This window comes from Ahaetulla prasina, chromosome 12 (genome assembly GCF_028640845.1).
Source record: "Ahaetulla prasina isolate Xishuangbanna chromosome 12, ASM2864084v1, whole genome shotgun sequence".
NCBI lineage: Eukaryota > Metazoa > Chordata > Lepidosauria > Squamata > Colubridae > Ahaetulla > Ahaetulla prasina.
In genome coordinates this window covers 21,704,037-21,722,550 of record NC_080550.1, presented here as the reverse complement: position 1 = coordinate 21,722,550, position 18,514 = coordinate 21,704,037, and the positions used below count along the sequence as shown (strand labels likewise).

At 40.4% G+C, this 18,514-nt stretch overlaps 1 protein-coding gene across 2 annotated transcripts in view; it reads right to left on the bottom strand.

Moving 5' to 3' along the window:
• CMIP (c-Maf inducing protein) overlaps positions 1-18,514 on the bottom strand; it is a 239,009-nt gene that overhangs the window by 48,822 nt on the left and 171,673 nt on the right. Inside the window, exons 1-3 of one of the 2 annotated variants that reach the window (XM_058155284.1) lie at positions 7,962-7,982; positions 4,728-4,889; positions 3,063-3,104 (exon numbers count right to left, since the gene is read on the bottom strand). In XM_058155284.1, coding sequence (XP_058011267.1) covers positions 3,063-3,104; positions 4,728-4,805 — 120 coding nt within the window. In that variant the 5' untranslated portion in view covers positions 4,806-4,889; positions 7,962-7,982. Of the gene's footprint in view, positions 1-3,062; positions 3,105-4,727; positions 4,890-7,961; positions 7,983-18,514 lie in introns of those variants that run through there. The other variant, XM_058155283.1, reaches the window with a different exon arrangement.

Below are 18,514 nucleotides of genomic sequence, written 5' to 3'. Positions count from 1 at the left end.
CCTAACTTCATCCTTTCTCTGTCCATTGCTAGGCAACCCAAACGCAATTACATGCCGTAACGGCACTAAGAGTAACAGCAGCCACATAATAAGATTATGTCACTGCTGCCCCTATTGTAAATAATGAAGTATTGTCAGAACAAAAGATTCTTCAAGATTTAGTCTGTCCTGGGGCTAAAGAATTCCAGGTACCAGATTGCAAAAACAGATGTTTTTTTTAAAAAGACAGAAAGCGCTTCTGCAGAAAAATTGACCATTCTTTCTCAGAGCATCAATTCTTTAGGAACCAGGCCCACCAGAATATCTTCTCCACTTGGACTTAAAGAGACAACGAACAAACATGCAAAAGCCACAGGCCTACGTTAAAGCCAAACAGTGAGCATGGACATTCAAGACGGACTTATCTTGGTTGGAAGACTGACTTCCATAACTAGCGCTACTCAAGCAGAGATAAATTTCTCTGTTATTGAAACCTCCTGAGAATTGAACGTAAAATAATTTCCTAATCCATGTGTTGTTGATAAGTCATATCCGATCCCTCACAACCTTATGGACCACAGCCCACCAGGCATCCCTGCCTTCCAGTTTCTTTTGGAGTTTGTCCAAATCCATCCATCATCTATCCAATTTATTGGTTGTCCATCTTAATACAGGATAACTCTGGATGACTTACAGTATTAAATTCATGTCCATTGAGTCAACGACACTATCTAACCATCTCATCCTCTTCCATTTCCTTCTCCTTTTCCTTTCCACCTTTCCCAACATCAAGGTTTTTTCCAAGGAGTCCTCTCTTCTCATTTGGTGGCCAAAGTATTTGAGCTTCTTATCCATGTGAGGTCTCTTTAAATCTGAATGGTAGAACCTGCAGCCTCAGAGCCACATTTTAAAAATCTTTTTTTGGGGGTGGGGGGATATTTTGGGAGGGGGGACCATAAAAATGGAGAAAGATGTTTGCAATATGTGAGACCGCATGATGTTGGCTGCTGTGTAGGCCATGTTTTTCCACCATAGCAAAGTCTGCAAGAACGAAGATGTACCAGATCGGTCATATTGTACAGGCAGTTCTTGACTTATGATTGATTCCTTAGCGGCCACTCAAAGTTACACTGGACCCTCCTCCAAAAAGGTACTTACAAGCAGGTTCTGAAGTCCTGATAGCTGCCTCCCTCCCGCAGTCACATGACTGCATTTTGGGTGCTTAGCAACCAGCCTGTATTTGCAGCCATTTGCATCCTACAGTTAACTTGGCCACAATTTACGAATTTTTTTGCCCAAAAGCCAGTGTTTATTTCTGATTTTTTGGGGGGGGGGGCAAAAATGCCTCACAGTGAACAATGGGGTTGCTTAGTGACAGCAGTGTTTGCTTAATGACCATCACAAAATAAGGTCATAATAAGGTTGGTCACATGATGACCACTATACAACTGTCAAGTGCTACGACCGTAATTAGCAAGCTCCACTACGGTCATAAAAGGGGGACTATCTGTATGCTCTGAATTCAGTTATGTGGCCCAAGAGAAACGCAAACGGCAGCAGGATCTATCCTCTATTTTAGATCGTTCTTCGTATAAGCCTACTGGTCGTCTTCTTTTGAACTTTGAAACTGGACAGTAAAGCCTGCATTTTAAGTAAGTTCCTTCTCTCCCACCCCTGGCAGCATATTCTAACAGTATTATCATTGACTAGGATCATAAATAGCCTATTTAGAGATTGGCGGGGGGGAGATGTCATTGCGGTTTTAGAAATTGACCAAAGTTCTCCAAGGACTTCTGAGTGACAGCAAAGCTGCATTCACATCTGGCAACAGATTATGATCGCACTTGCTCTTTGATCACATTATTGTTGTGGTCTGCCAGCAGCCTGCAGAGCTGGCAACAGAGTTGGACAGAGATGAGGCTGAAGTGAGGCCAGGGCCATCGGGGAGTGAGGTGCGGACTTCCAGAGCTTCCAGAGACTGATAGTAGTGAGGCAGAGGAACAGGAGGAGCCTGTTCCTAATGCACGCATGAGAAGAGCTGCCAGAAGGCAAGAGCAGCTCAAGCACAAAGGACAACTCGGGAGTAGGGCCAAGAGATGATTGGCCCCTCCCATAAGGCTTAAAACAGACCAGCAACGGCGTTTGGGCTTTGCCGGAAAACAACGTTGGTAGCTTCTGCTTCATCTACGTCTTGCATTTCTTTTTGTGACTTCTGAACATTTGCCAAGAAAGGCCTTTGGCAGTTTGCCTAATTGGACCAAGGTTTGCGACAGAACTGAGGAATTTGTGTTGGGAGGCATTTGCTTTAATTTGAGTTGAACGAGGCTGGGAATGAAGTAATTCTCAGCTGTTCGAATAAAGTTTGTTTTTTCACTGACTGAGTTTTCTACTACCTACTTGGGCCTGGATCACAACAATTATTTGTGTTGAAAGGTTTGTCAAGACCATTATAGGACCAGATGAAAACAGCTAGCAACTAAGGTAAGGTTACTTAACAACTGTCTTGGAAATTGTGAGCTTCCAACATTCAGCTAGAAAATTAAGGAGACCATATTCATCTTTGTGATAAATGGCTGGCTTGGCTAGTATTTTTAAAAGGAAAAGATAACACAATATGTAGGATGAATATAGACTTCTCCTTCACCTCATTTAGCCAACCAGACCAGTGGTGGTATTCAGCCAGTTCTATCCAGTTCGGGCTGATAGCGGCGGTGCTCACATTTGCAAACCGGTAGCGAAGGTAAGCGAATGCCTGCATTCAGTCCTTACATTCTACTACATTTTTTAGACTCTGAATGTTAATGAATACTAATAATACAAACTACACAACAAATGGGCTGTAAAATTTAATTCTTGCCCCTTCCTGAACTCTATCCTTTCTCTCCAAATATTTTAGGGGTGGGGGAGAAATGAAAAGAATGTTCCCAAACTCTTAAGATGCTGCTCTTAGCTATTTCTTGAATGCGTAACCTTGGAATGAAAGCACATTAAATCTGTAGTTTAAAAAAAAAAATCGGGGAGAAAGAATACCCTAGAGAAGTCAAACTCAAGGAAGGAGACACAAAAGAGTTTTTGTAACTTACCACAATGATATTTTCATGCTCTTGAGTAGTTAAATTGGTCGCCTGAAAATTGAGATAAGATTATATTTATAAAAATTGAGATTACATTAAATTAGAGATTACATTAAGAAATCAATGGCAGATCATCACCATGATCATCAATCTGCATTGGTTTCAAGATCCATCTGCTTTGTTCTCCCACAGGCCCCCATTTCCAATCAGTCTGGAGGATCACCCAGTGGGCGAGATGATTCTAACTGATCATGCATTACTCGACAGATCCAGTTGCTGAGAAAGGAAACAACACCAGTTGCAACACCGGTGACTCTGTTTCCCCCAGCAACATCTCCCATCTCCAATTCTCCTGGGACCACCAAACCAAGTGGTTCCACCATCCACTGCTGATGGTGATGCAAACACTTCTCATCTTGACAATAACCACTCACAAGTTCCCATCTACAATCATTCACAATACAGGAGTCAGGAAAGATTCAAGACAAGAGATTAAACTACCAAACCAAATGGACAACCAGCCTAGAATGGTGTAAATCGGCTTCTCGCACATCTTTATTAAGGGCAAGGAGTTTTAATTGGCAGCTTTTTTTAAAAAAATATATATATACTTTATTAAACTTTTTTTACATTAAAAACATAGAAAGAAAAAAAAAGGAAAAGGTTATATCACTTAACAGCTATTTGTGGTGTTTTTCTTACAACAATAATCCGTGCAATGATTACAAACATTAAATTGTATGTATTTGTGTTCTTGTTTTATCTATTGTTTATACTTAGTAACTAAATATCCTTGTCTATCTCCTTTCTATCCATTTATACCACTGCCGTATATTATAAAATACCGATGTCTCTTTATCTTTTAAACTCAGCATTAGTTTGTCCATTTCTGCACCGTTCATGATCTTTTGTATAGCAAGTTTCTCTGTGGGTATACATGGCTGTTTCCAACATTGAGCGAAGGCCATCCTAGCAGCAGTTAATACGTGTAGTATTAAATACTTTGTACTCTTCATATATATTTTTTTGAAAATCCCCAATAAAAAGAGTTCCGGTTCTAGATCCAATTGTTCATTCGTGATTTCCTATAGCCACTCTTTAATTTTTAACCAATATTTACAGTGGCAGCTTTTTAAATGGTCAGTCCTTAACTTGAGGATGGGGTAATGACACTGAAATAATGGGAGTTCTGAGAGTGTACAAGTCCTAGAATTGCCAAGTTTGAGCAGCCCTATAATAGCAAGGAAAGGAAAGGAGTTTCTGGAGATTTTACTAGCTGTTGCTGACTATAGAGGGTGGAGCTCATCTCCATTTTAAGACCATTGAGCCAGCGCTGTACGAAGACATTTACGCAGTCATATGGCCAGCATGACGTCACAGAGCACTGTTTCCTCCCCACCAAAGTGGTACCTATTTATCTGCTCGTATTTACATGCCTTTGAACTGCTAGGTGGGCAGGAACTAGGCAAAGACGGGTGCTCACCCACTGCACAACAGTTGGATCTCGAACCCAGGCTGCCGGCTTTCAACCAATAAACCCAACATTTTAACCACTGAACCACTGCACTGCCTTATAATAGATTCTGCCTAAAAATCTGCTGTACTGGGTATCATAGTTTATTGGCTTAGATCATGGGAAACAGAAATGAAGAGACATCATTGCCAAAGACTTACCTCTGAAAGCAACTTGGAAACAATTTCTAAAGGAGCTTGATGTATGGATTCATCCTGCAAAGGGGAAGTTAATGCCATGTCCACCAAAGTCCGGATTTCTTTCAGGACCACCTCTAAGCGGCTTGGATTACTCAGCACTTTCTTGTACTTGTAGATCTTTTTCTAGGAAGAAAACAAACATAGATAGGATGTTTACTTAAGGTTTACTTCACGATCACATCCAAGTTCTCTCTGCTTTTAGCTCTGAAGGCAGTCTGGACGACACTTCGATTTTTAACCATGTTGGGTGTTTTTTTTTTTTTAAAAAGGAAAATATTTGCATAGCATTTTCTTCACTGGGTTTTAAAGGAAAACATGTGGAAACAGACCAAATGGAGAAGTGACGCAGCAGATAAAGGATCTTGATCTCCATCACTCCTCTTGCCTTCTTACACTAATTGGTTGATTTGCTTCGATTTCACCTCAAGATTGGCATAATACCCACAAAAAGGGGAAAAAAATGTTTTCTAAGAAGCAGATCTTTTTAGCACTTGAGAGAACATAATTAAGCCTGTAAATGATTTGACCTGCTGAGTAACCACCTCAAACTATCTATGGTTGCAAAGATATTTTTCTATCCGTTTTTCCTTCTGCTTTCTGTCTTTCTAGATTATGAGCTTGGGGACAATGTTGCCTTATCCTGATATTATAATATAATATAATATAATAACAGAGTTGGAAGGGACCTTGGAGGTCTTCTAGTCCAACCCCTGCCAAGGCAGGAAACCCTACACCATTTCAGACAAATGGCTATCCAACATTTTCTTAAAAATTTCCAGTGTTGGAGAATTCACAACTTCTGCAAGCAAGTTGTTCTACTTATTGATTGTTCTAACTGTCAGGAAATTTCTCCTTAGTTCTAAGTTGCTTCTTTCCTTGATCAGTTTCCACCCATTGCTTCTTGTTCTACCCTCAGGTGCTTTGGAGAATAGTTTGACTCCCTCTTCTTTGTGGCAACCCCTGAGATATTAGAACACTGCTATCATGTCTCCCCTAGTCCTTCTTTTCATTAAACTAGACATACCGAGTTCCTGCAACCGTTCTACATATGTTTTAGCCTCCAGTCCCCTAATCATCTTTGTTGCTCTTCTCTGCACTCTTTCTAGAGTCTCAACATCTCAACATTAAGTTGTAAGTATGTCATTGCAAACAAAAAAACAACTATATACACAACTACTTGGGAGATGTCTTTTAATTTATCAAACAAACATAAATTGTGGAGCAGGTCTACTAAATTTACCCATAACAATGAAGGTCAAATATACATGCCAATGTCTGTCCATCCGTCTGTCTGTCTGTCTACCTATCATCTCCACCGAAAACATATCAAAAGTATGAACAACAAACAACCAAACAACCAGCTATTAGAACCAGTGAGACCTTGTATCACCCTCCTCCAGCATCATCCAGCTATGTTGGTCTACAACGTCTATAACCCTCACCTGACTTTTTCATGCTGACTTTATCACACTGACTGAATGTTACCAAACTGAGAAAAACCTGGTTTGTGGCTTTATTTTTTTCTTTATTTTTCTTTTTTCAGAATGGCTGAATTCCAGGAGAAAGCAACAGGTCTCTAGAAAATCCCACAAGATTCACGAAAAATTGCACAAGATTCAGTGCCACAAGACAAAGGGCACTGACAACGATTATCAGTAGTAGATGTCTTATTTTCAGAAAGGTGTGGAGAATGGAGATTATAACTACAGCAGGATCCAGCTTCATCATTTTTTTCTCCATCTTGGTTTTTGACAAGGACAGAATAGAATTCTAGGGATTTTAATGCAAAGCTCTCATATGGGTTCCATGACGGCGAGTCAAATGGTTTAAGATAAGCCAATGCAGAAAAGCCCAATGTGAAAGAAAAGGAACTTCAGACCACTCAAGACACCAAACAGTTATTTAAAATTTACAGAAATGTCCAGAGTTTATCAGTTTGTTTCTCAACTACCATCTTCAGCAAGATCATCTTCAGATGTTCCTCACTCACTCTTCTTCTCACCTGCCTATCATTCCATCAACCATTTTCAACTTGCCTCAAGGTCCTCAACAAGGCTTTGAAGGATATATCGGTCATTGCTCCTATTTTTATGGATCACTTTTTCAAATACCAAAGTACCTAAGTACGCACAACACCTAAAAATAAATAAAAGAGAACGACGTAAGACGTATCCAGCAAAACCAACAATATCCAGTAACATTTGAAAACCCAGTTTTCACCATGGAAGATCGACGGATACACGATCTTAAAAAAAAAAACGATACCTCAACCAATCTTCACAGGTTGGTCTTCACAAAAAGTTGGTTTTAAGTTCTTCAATAACCGCTTTTGCACAATGCTACTAAAATCATTTGAATGGCAATTCCACAGAAGCCACCCACAAGAAGTTCCAATGCAAACTTCTTGCTGAAAACACAGTTTTCTGAATTATTATTATTTTTAAAAATAAAAGCAACGTTTTCAAGTCAGAGAAGACTAGGTATTTTTTGCCTGGCTGAAGAAGTTTAAGAGGGAAAAAACACTGTCTTAGTGCTCTCTTGTTTTTTTTTTAGCCTGCTTGGTTCATTCAACTAACGGTTGGAGAGCAGGGCAGAGATGCGAAAGAAGTTGAAAACAAACATGGAACAGATTTCAACAGGCTACAGTAGTTCAAATATCACTTCCCCCCATCTCATTCCCCACCATTAATTTACTCCCACCTCAGACTCCATGTGCAAATTCAGCCTTCAGTGTAATGTATCAGAAGAATCTTGTTATAAGAACAGCTAGGGTTGGTTGATGCCAGTCACTCAAGAGAGGCTCTTAATATAGCAACAACAACAAGACTTTCTCCTCCTCTTTCTTCTTCTCCTTTTCCTCCTTCTCCTCCTCCTCCTTTTCTTTCTTCTCCTCCTCCCACTCCTCCTTTTCTTTCTTCTCCTTCTTCTTCCACCGCTCCTTCTTCTCCTCGACCTTCACTAAACTCTATAGCTACAGACTTCGAAGTATATACCTTTTCCCCCAGAAAAAAATATATGTGATTGCTACTTTCTGAAGGAGGGAGCTGGAGAGTACGGAACAAATTGTCTGCCACTAAAATATGGGCCAGGAAAGATTAGAGTGGATGCCTGGAAGATATGCTGTATTTTGAAATCGATCTTCTTCAGCGTTAATTTCGCTCTGGCCTCTCAGTGGGGGGAAAAAATAAAACTCACCAGAATTTCTGCCTCTCTCTCTGTCTTCCCTACTTCTTCTACTGGCAGCTCTGGGAGCCAGAAGGATTTAAACCTGCTTGCATGGTGCACTGTTATCTTCAGGAAATGTTACTGTAAATATTACAGCCCAGCCCAGGAAGGGGCTGGGAAGATACTAATAAACCTCCAGAGATAAACTGTGCCATACCTTTGATTTGTTCCTGGATGTGAAAACAAAAAGATCTGGCTTGCTCAATGCAGTAAAACATTTGAGGGAGGGAGGGTGGGAGAAAAGAAGGAGAGAGGACGGAAAGAAGGAGGGAGGGTGGGAGAAATGAGGGAGGGAGTAAGTAAGTAAGTAGGAAAGGAAGGAAGGAAGGAAGGAAGGAAGGAAGGAAGGAAGGAAGGAAGGAAGGAAGGAAGGAAGGAAGGAAGGAAGGAGAGGGAGACAAGAAAAAAGGAAGGCAGGAAAGGAGGGAGGGAGGGAGAAAGGGAGGAGAAAGGGAGGGAGGAGAAAGGGAGGAGGGAGGAGGAAGGAAGGAAAGAAGGAGGAGGGAGGGAGGAGAGGAGAGAAGGAAGGAAGGAGAGGCGGAAAAGAAAAAGAAAGGGAGGGAGGGAGGAAGGAGGAGGAGAGAAGGAAGGAAAGAAGGAAGGAAGGAAGGAAGGAAGGAAGGAAGGAAGGAAGGAAAGAAAGAAGGAAGGAAGGAAGGAGAGGAGAGAAGGAAGGGGAGGGGAGGGAGAAAGGGAGGAGAGGAGAGAAGGAAGGAAGGAGAGGCGGAAAAGAAAAAAGGGAGGGAGGGAGGAAGGAAGGAGAAGGAAGGAAGGAAGGAAGGAAGGAAGGAAGGAAGGAAGGAAGGAAGGAAGGAAGGAAGGAAGGAAGGAAGGAATCCACCCAGTGCAAAGCTAGATATCACATCTATTTTGTTTGTATTATGCAGAAAATGAGATTGAAAGTAATGAAGAGTGATGATGATGAAAAATGAAGAGAAGGAAAAACCTGAAAACTTATTTTGCTCAACGACCAGCAAGATAAGATACAGTTGGCTATAATAAAGCATCCATGCAGCTATGAATACAGTATATGAATACAGAATTAATAGCATCAAATCTGTAACATCAATAAGACTAACGAAATAACTGAGCCTAAGAAAAATGTGTATCCTAATCCTTAGAAACTAGATTTGTGCTAAGATGTTAACAAAATCAGCAAGATGAGGGTGTGGATGCTTTGCTACTGTTAAATGACTAACTGATAAACTAAAATACAGAATTCTAAAACAACCGATGGATATAAAAACCTAGGCTATTCTGCTCTTGCAAAACAACCATACAATTCTCCCCTTAATCAGTAACATTCGGAAAGACTACATCAATTCTATCAAAAAACAAATACCGCAGTACAAAATATATCCGGATGGCCTGAGCAATTTGCTATTTATGGTGTCAAAGAGTGTGCACAAATATCCTGACAAAAGGAATGATGTGAAAAAGATAATAAGCCATGGTTTCATTGTTCCATACAGGCAAAACCAATCATTACAAGGGTTTTCTTACACTTTCCTACCAAGGGAACAATAGGGAAATAATGAATCATAGAATCATAGGGACCTTGGAGGTCTTCTAGTTCAAACCCCCGCCCAAGGCAGAGATCATATAACATCCTGAACAAATCGTTATCCAATTTTGTTTCTTAAAAATCTCCAGCTATGGAGCACCCATGACTCTGACAGGCAAGCTGTTCTATTGATTGATTGCTCTCGCTTAAATTTCTCCTTCGTTCCCAGATAGGAACTTTCTTTATTGAAGTTCCACCCATTGCTTCTTGTCCTGCCCTCTGGTGCTCTGGGGAATAAGTCAATCTCTTCTTCCCTGTGACAGTCCTCAAGTAGCAGAAGAAAGCCAGCATGTTGTCTCTAACCCTATTCTTCATTAGGTTAGACATACCAGGGGTCTCCAACCCTGGCAACTTTAAGACTGGCGGACTTCAACTCCCAGAATTCCCCAACCAGCTTTGCCCTGAGACATAGAGTACCTAGTTCCCTTAACTGTTCATTGTGGGATTTAGCCTCCGGCCTTCTTTATCATCTTTGTTGCTCTTCTCTGCACTCTTTCGAGGTGTGGGAAGTGTCTCCCCCCCTCAGAAGAATATTTTAAGAAATACTAAAAAGGCACGATATTATATTTCCCCAAAGGGAGAAATGGAGAAATGTGCTCCCCTCACCCAAGATTCAACAAAGGGCAAAAGCCATTAGCTGCAATAGGAATTGCCCAACACCCCTTCAGAACACAAGTTCTGTAGTCTCTACTCAAAACCCCAAAATCTTCAACCAAAAACTGTCTACTATTGACCTCACCCCATTCCTAAGAGGACTATAAGGGGCGTGCATAAGAGCACAAAAGTGCCTACCGTTCCTGTCCTATTGTTCCCTTCATTATATCAAATTAACATAGTTGTTGCATACTCTTACTTATATATACTTTTTTTCTCTCATGATGGGTTATTGTTTATGTTGATGATTGTATATACTGTTGTGACAAAATGAAATAAAAAAAAGTCCCGTCATTGCACCATCCCCAGAGCAGTTCAAACTTCAATAAACAATAAGCCAGAGGTTGACCAGATTAATTCAAACAAGCACCTAAGATTTGCATTTCCTCTTTTGCCTATAGAGCCAGCTATGACCCCTACATGGCCCCCACAGGAATCTGACAACAGCCAATAAAATATTAAAGGACACGTTCTTGCACAGGAACAGGAAGCTCAAATACAAAGCCCAAAGAAGGTATAAAAACCCACCCTTTCTCAACTCCATTTTGTCAGCTGCCCAGAATCCTGTGTGGTTCTGCTTCATCAATAAACCATCTTTCCAATCAACCTCCATGTTTCCAGTGTCTTTCTCCCAGCTTGGAACGGAACCAGATAGATATTTCTTCCAACAAAGGGTTTCAGCATATTTTCTTATATGTCCCTACCAAGGCACCTGCAAGCATAATAATAAATTATGCTAATGTCACAACACGTCTATATTTGGGAACTTCTACCTGTTTCAGGTATTTTTGGCTGATGAATATGAAAGAGCTAAGCCACCCGTTGGGCTTGGGTTTTCTGGTTTTCTCTGCCTTTTCTCCCCAGAGAATAGCTACTTAACTGTTACAGGATAAAGCTTTTTCATTTGCTTATAAACTGACTAAAAGAGAATAGGGGAACTAAGACCACTAGGGCAGAAAACCCTTTTTAAGCACTAATTTAGAGTATTGCATCATGTCATCACATCAATTTTGAGTACAGCAGCTTCCAGCTGGAGAAGAACACAGGATACACACTGTAGTATCTGGAAGATACTGTATTTCTCAAAAACGTTAAAAACTCGGTCAACAAAGTGTGTTTATGAGTCCTATCTCTGCACTGTACACTGTACTCAGATTTTAGTTATAAATAATTGAATTGCAACTGGAATATATAATGGACTCATTGGTGCTCTCTGAAGCCAGGTAATAAAATGTCTGCATGAAAACAACCAAACTCAGAGAGAATCAGAATCAGAATAGACCTGTAAGGAACCTTGGACAGGTCAACCTCCTGTTCAAGCAGGAGAAACTATTCAATCTCATACAAGTGAAAGTCTAGTCCAGTGGTTCCCAACCAGTGTGCCGCGGCACTAAGGGGTGCCGTGAGATCTTTTGAGGGTGCCGGGAACTTTTGAGCTACGGAGATTTTAAATATCTATTTCCTTATAAGGGTGCCGGGAACTTTTGAAAGGCTTTCCAAGGGTGCCTCAAACAAGAAAAGGTTGTGCCTCAAACAAGAAAAGGTTGGGAACCACTGGTCTAGTCTCTTTTTAAAAATCTCCAGTGATGAAGCACTCACAATTTCTGAAAGCAAGCTATTTCACGGGTTGTCCTCACCATTAGGAAGTTTCTCCTTAATTCCAGGTTGCTTCTCTCCTTGATTAGTTTCCATCCATTGTTTCTTTGTCCTATCCTCTGGTGCTTTGGAAAATAAATTGATCCCCTCCTTTTTGTGGCAGCCTCTCAAAAACTGGAATGCTGCTATCATGTCCCGCTTAGTCCTTCTTTTCTCTAGACTAGCCAAACCCAAATCCTGCAACCGTTCTTCATATGTTTTAGTCCCCAGGCCTTTAATCATCTTAGTTGCTCTTCTTTGCACTTTTTCCAAAGTCTCAACATCTTTTTTGCAATGTGGTGACCAAAACTGGATCCAGTGTATTCCAGGTGTAGCCTCACTAAGGCTTTATAAAGTGAAACTAATACCTCACGTGATTTTGATTCTTTGCCTCTTTTATACATATAAGAACAGTTACAGGAACTGGACATGGCTAGTCTAGTGAAGAAAAGGACCGGGGTGGGGGGGGGGGATGATAGCAGTGTTTCAATATTTGAGGGGCTGCCACAGAGAGAAGGGGGGGTCAAGCTATTTTCCAAGGCACCTGAAGGTCAGACAAGGAATAATGGATGGAAACTGATCAAGGAGAGAGTCAACCTGGAAATAAGGAGAAATTTTCTGACAGTGAGAAAAATCAACCAACGGAACAGAAGTTGCCTTCAGAAGTTGTGGGAGCTTCATCACTGGAGGCTTTCAAGAAGAGACTGGACTGCCATCTGTCAGAAATGGTGTAGGGTCTCCTGTTTGGGTTGGGGGTTGGACTAGATGACCTACAAGGTCCCTTCCAACTCTGTTAATTACAACCAAGGTATAAACAGAGATAGCAACAAGGACTCCACAGTTCAACCCTGAGCTACTGTCAGGCACAAAGGATTCAGGACTATATGTTAATACCTGTCTCATTCTGAAGTGACTCTGGGCGGCTTACAGCATAAGTTGTTAAGTTGCAGATCATATGATTTATCGCTGTGGCCTATGTACAAGAATCTAGTCAACTGAAGTTCAGTACTAAATTTGCACCAGATATGGGTCTAGACTCTAGAGAATTCAGGAGAAATTGGACTTGGACCACTTGTGGGAATGCAACGACTCTAAGCCGATGACAAGCTTAATTCCACCACATCCTTCTCTGCCTTCTCTTCTCCTACAGCTACAGATATTCTCTTCTATTGGAATATATAAAGTTCCCCAAGGTTTGTTTTTTTTTTAAAAAAAGGTTTGAACAGCCAAACTTAATCTTTCTGCAAATTATACAGAGTATTATACGTGTGCATTCTAACCTTCTGTCGGTTAAATATTATCCCCAAGTACTTAACATGGTTTGACGTGGTGTAGCTCATGCCCCTTTCAATTTAAAGATTTTAGAGCACTTTGCAAAACTTGTTTCTCCTAATTGATCTCAAGTACTTTCTCAGAGCAGAATTCCACAAGGGGATTGCAAGGTCCTTCTCAGATCAACCTGCATTAACACCAATATCGTTACATCACCCACTTTTAGAGTGTTGAAACATGCTTATGTGCCAACTGTGGCGATGATCTGTCAATTAAAGATAAAGATTTTCCCTCTCCAGTCATGTCCCAGTCTAAGAAGAGGTGCTTATCTCTGTTTATTAGCTGAGGGAGTCAGTGTTATCTGACAACAACTCTGTGGTCGTGTGGCCAGCATGGCTTTATGCCAAGGTGCATGGAATGCTGTTACCTTCCCACTGAAGGGGTACCTACTTATCTACTCACATTTACATGCTTCTGAACTGCTACGTGGCCAGGAAATGGAGCAAGTAACCAGAACTCACCCCGTCACATGCTGCTTAGGTCTCAAACCCAGGCTTGTCAGTTTTCCAGCTGACATGCTCAGTGTCTTGCTTTAACTGGTGAGCCATCGTGCCCCCTATCCTATCCACTAAGGGGTTTATATAATCATTGAACAATATAGTGTAACCCTGTCTAACTCCTTTACTTATCAGGATTTCTGTAATATAATGGCCCTGAACCAGTGGTGAAATGCTCCGCGGGTTGCCACTGGTTTGCTGCCCGCGCATTGCACACCGAATACACGTGGTGCACACGCATGTACAGTGCACACCAAACACACATTGAATGCGTATGCACAATACACACCAAATGCACGCTACATGTGTGTTCATGCGCAGTGCACACCAAGCGCACTTCCTGCGGAAAAAGGAGCCTTTTGAAGGTAAGTAGAATAGCGAGGGAGGGGACAGCTGTGCCATGTGATTTAGATTAGCTAAATCTAAAGCAGGTTCCTGCTTTCTAGCGAATATAAATCGTGCGGCACAGCTGATCGTCGGAAATACCGGTTTGGACGAATCAGTAGCTTTTTTTACTACCAGTTCGCTCAAACTGTTGCAAACTGGTAGCATTTCACCCCTACCCTGAACCACACTTTTAATTTCAAATCATCATGGAGTGTTTGCAAAACTAAAAGCAAATATCTATCAGTAGAAGATTCCTCCAGTTTTTGCCATAAATCTATTCCTGGAAGTCGAGTGAAAGGGCAATATTTAGCCATCTGAACTGAGCTATCATTGAACAGCTATATTCCGCACGAGCATTTCTACTCTTCTTTAAAGCCACCAAGTGGGCGGTCAGTCTTTCCACCTGGGTTATTGTAGGAGAAGAGCAGGATGAGCTGGAAGATGAGGTTAAACGTGTCATCAGTATGGAATCTTTACGTTGCCACAAGAGACCCAAGTCCAGCTCCCATGAATTCCATTGACTCTTATCTAGCACCAATTTAGCTTTGAACATTAAGGTGACAATTCATGTATAGAGGTAGCAATAATAAATTCCACAGGATTTCTGTAGAATCCGTAATAATTCCCAACAAAAAAAATTGCGGCAGGAACTTTATCTTCTTTTTCAAAACATTTTGTAAAATCCACCAAATTTTTATCCAAAAGGCCTTTATGTCCTTACAAGTCCACCAAATGTGAAAATATGTAGCGTCATCACAATTACATCTCCAACATTTTGCTTGCATATCTGGATACATACACGATAATTTTTTAGGATCTAGATGCCATCTATAAAACATTTTATAAAAATTTTCCCTCAGATTCTGTGCCTGCGTAAATTTAACATTTCTAACCCAAATTTTTTCCCAAGTTTCCAATAATATTGGCTCCTGAAAATTTTGTGCCCACTTTATCATACAGTCCTTTACCAAGTCCCTTTCAGAATCTATTTCAAGTAACACATTATACAATCTCTTTATATGCTCCTGAGACTGATTTCTAATTTGCTTTACCAAATTTCCCTCGTTCTGCTCTATACCAATTTTCTGATCTTCCTTCCATCTAGCACGTAGTTGCTCATATTGAAACCAAGTATAATTTTTCCTTCCTCTTTAATACTTGCAGAGATTTTAACTGCAAATTACCTCTTTCAGTATACAAAAGATCTTTATATGTAATCATTTCCTGATTCTGTTCTATATTTATATTTTCTATTGTATGTCTAGGACTTGCCCATATAGGAACCTTATAATTTAGTTTATAAGAGTATTTTTTCCAAACACGCAGAAGGGCAGTTCTTAGCACATGATTTTTAAAGGCCTTATCCACTTTTTTGTCATAAATTAAATATGCATGCCATCCATATAGCAAATCATAACCTTCTATATTCAAAATTCTTTCCTCTGTTAAATTAAACCAATCACTTATTGCAGAGAGAGCAGCTGCTTCATAGTATAATTTAAAATTGGGCATTTTTAAACCTCCCCTTTCCCGAGAATCTTGAATTATTTTCATTTTAACCCTAGCTTTTTTACCTTCCCATATAAATTTGTTAATTCCCTTCTGCCATTCCTCAAGATTCTTATCTTTCTTAATTATTGGTATCATCTGAAAGAGGAATAAAAATCTAGGTAAAACATTCATTTTAATAGCAGCAATTCTCCCCAGCAAAGATAATTGCAATTTTTTCTAAACAATCAACTCCTTCTGAACTTTTGCCATAAAACCTCATAGTTATTCTTATACAATTTCACATTTGACGATGTAATATAAACCCCTAAGTACTTAACCTTCTTTACAATTTCAAATCCTGTTATTTCCTCTAGTTTTTCTTTCTGTTGTCTGGCCATATTTTTTATTATCACTTTTGTCTTTTTCTGATTTACCTTAAACCCTGAAACCTTCCCATATTGATCAATTATTTCCAACAAAGATTTACTAGAATTTATAGGATTTGTTAAAGTAATCACCAAGTCATCTGCAAAAGCTCTTAGCTTATATTCATGTTGTCTAACTCTAATTCCCTCTATCTCCTTTACTTCTCGTATTTTATCCAATAATTTTATCCAATAATGGTTCTAGAGTTAAAATAAACAATAATGGTGATACAGTAATTGAGACTAAATTGATTTTAAACCTAATAACAGCAGCAAGATTACTAATAGGACAATACTGGAAGAAAAAAGAAGTACCTACAATAGAAGAATGGATATTGAAGGTTGCCAATTTGGCTGAGATGGCGAAGATATCAGCCTTTTTGAAAGACAATACGCAAGAAAGATACTTAAAGGAATGGAAAAAATGGATTGACTATATTCAACGTAGATATCAGACTAAGAGTTATCAGACTGTTTTTGAATGATTATGATGTATTATTCTTGATTGTTTTTGGGGGAAGTTAGGAATTGATGATTGTAGGGGTATAATTAAGTTGGGATGAAATTTTTTTAGCATATGTTTGTTTTATTTTTAACTATACCTTGTGCCCGTTCCGGGAAGTCGGGGGGGGGAGGGGGGTTGTGAAGGGAGGGGAGAGGAGGGGGGGAAAGGGGAAAATTTTTTTTGTAAAACTTTTTGAATAAAAAATAAAAAAAAAATTCCACAGGATTTACCTTTCAAATAAAGAAATGTAACATGGTCCTTCTAAACATTCTAGCGACATGACACTGATAAAACTTTTCAGATTTTTATTCATTCATTTATTTATTTATTTATAATTTAATTTCTATACCGCCCTTATACCGCCCTTAATTTAATTTCTATACCGACTCAGGGCGGTTTACAGCCATATTAAAATACAAAGAATAAATAGCAAATTTAAAAAGAATTTAAAAACAAATATTTAGTAGGCCAATCAACTAAAACGGTCATAGACTGACATAAAACCCCTTAAAATTTACAGTTAAAATACACTTAGGCTAGTCCTGCTCGATGAAATAATAAAGTCTTCAGTTCCCGTTTGAAGGTCCGGAGGTCGGGGAGTTGGCGTAACCCCGGAGGCAACTCATTCCAAAGGGCCGGTGCTGCCACAGAGAAGGCTCTCCCCCTGGGGGCCGCCAACCGACATTGTTTGGTCGACGGCACCCAGAGAAGGCCCACTCTGTGGGAGCGCACAGGTCGTTGGGAGGCTATCGGTGGCAGAAGGTGGTCTCGTAGGTATCCCGGTCCTAAGCCATGGAGCGCTTTAAAACATTATGAATGTTTTACTGTTTTATCGAAGGGTCTAATTTTCATGGCCTTTCTTATCATCACATGACCCCGGGATATTGCAACCATCATAAATATGAGTCAGATGCCAAACACCTGAATTTTGATCACGTGACCACGTGGGGGGGGAGGGGAAGCTGCAACGGAGGTAAGTGTGAAAAACGGTCGTAAGTCGCTTTTTTTCAGTGCTGTTGTAACTTCGAACAGCCAGTAAATGAACTGACTAACTGTTGTAAGGACTACTGTTGATAACATGATGTGCAGACCTAGTCATCTGTTGAGGCAGCAGATTAAAGCCGAATAAATCAGGCATGTCTAAACACTATACATAAACTAGGAATGACGCATGGTTGTTTTCCCTTCCTTCCCAACCTCTCATGCCAAGGCATGAGCTCCAGTCACTAGAGGATTTCATGACATCAGCAAAACTTTGTCATGATCTCAGCCCAGTGGGTTGGGACTGGAAAGGAACGCAAATGGAAATAACACTTGCCACTGTGGGATTTGCATTGAATCAACCGGATCTTTCCCAAAGGAGGCCCATACCCAACATTATCTGTTTAGCTGGGTTTTAAATTCCTATTTACCACCCAAAATCCTTCTTTCCACTGGTACCCTCCCATTTCACCCTCCCATACACATTTCACCTGTGTATGGTTTGCCAACTGCACAGTGGCAGATAGAATAGCACTCCAGGGCAGGGGTCTCCAATCTTGGCAACTTTAAGCCTGGTGAACTTCAACTCCCAGAATTCCCCAGCCAGCTGGCTGGGGCATTCTGGGAGTGGAAGTCCTCCAGGCTTAAAGTTGCCAAGGTTGGAGACTCCTGCTCCAGAGGGTTAACGTCATTGCTCAGAGGATCACTGGTTGCCCCCTCTCCTCTTTGGAAGAGCTTTATAGCTTCCCAAGTTCACTCAAGAGACTTCAGCATTTTTTCCATGATTTAAATATAGACATCAAAACAGATCTTCTTTTGGGTTGGCAAAATCTTCGTCTACCCTAACTTTCCAACCATGATAGGATTTCGGTTTAAGCCAATTTCCTGACAGTGAATTGTTTGGGTTTCTTTTTGTTGTTCTTTTTTTGCAGATGTGCTAAGGCTAAAAACATGTTTCAACTTTTCATAGACTGTATCTGGCAGAAAAGTGTTGATTTATTATGGCACTCAAAGATCAAACTCCGGCAACAGGAGGACATGCCAAGAAATCT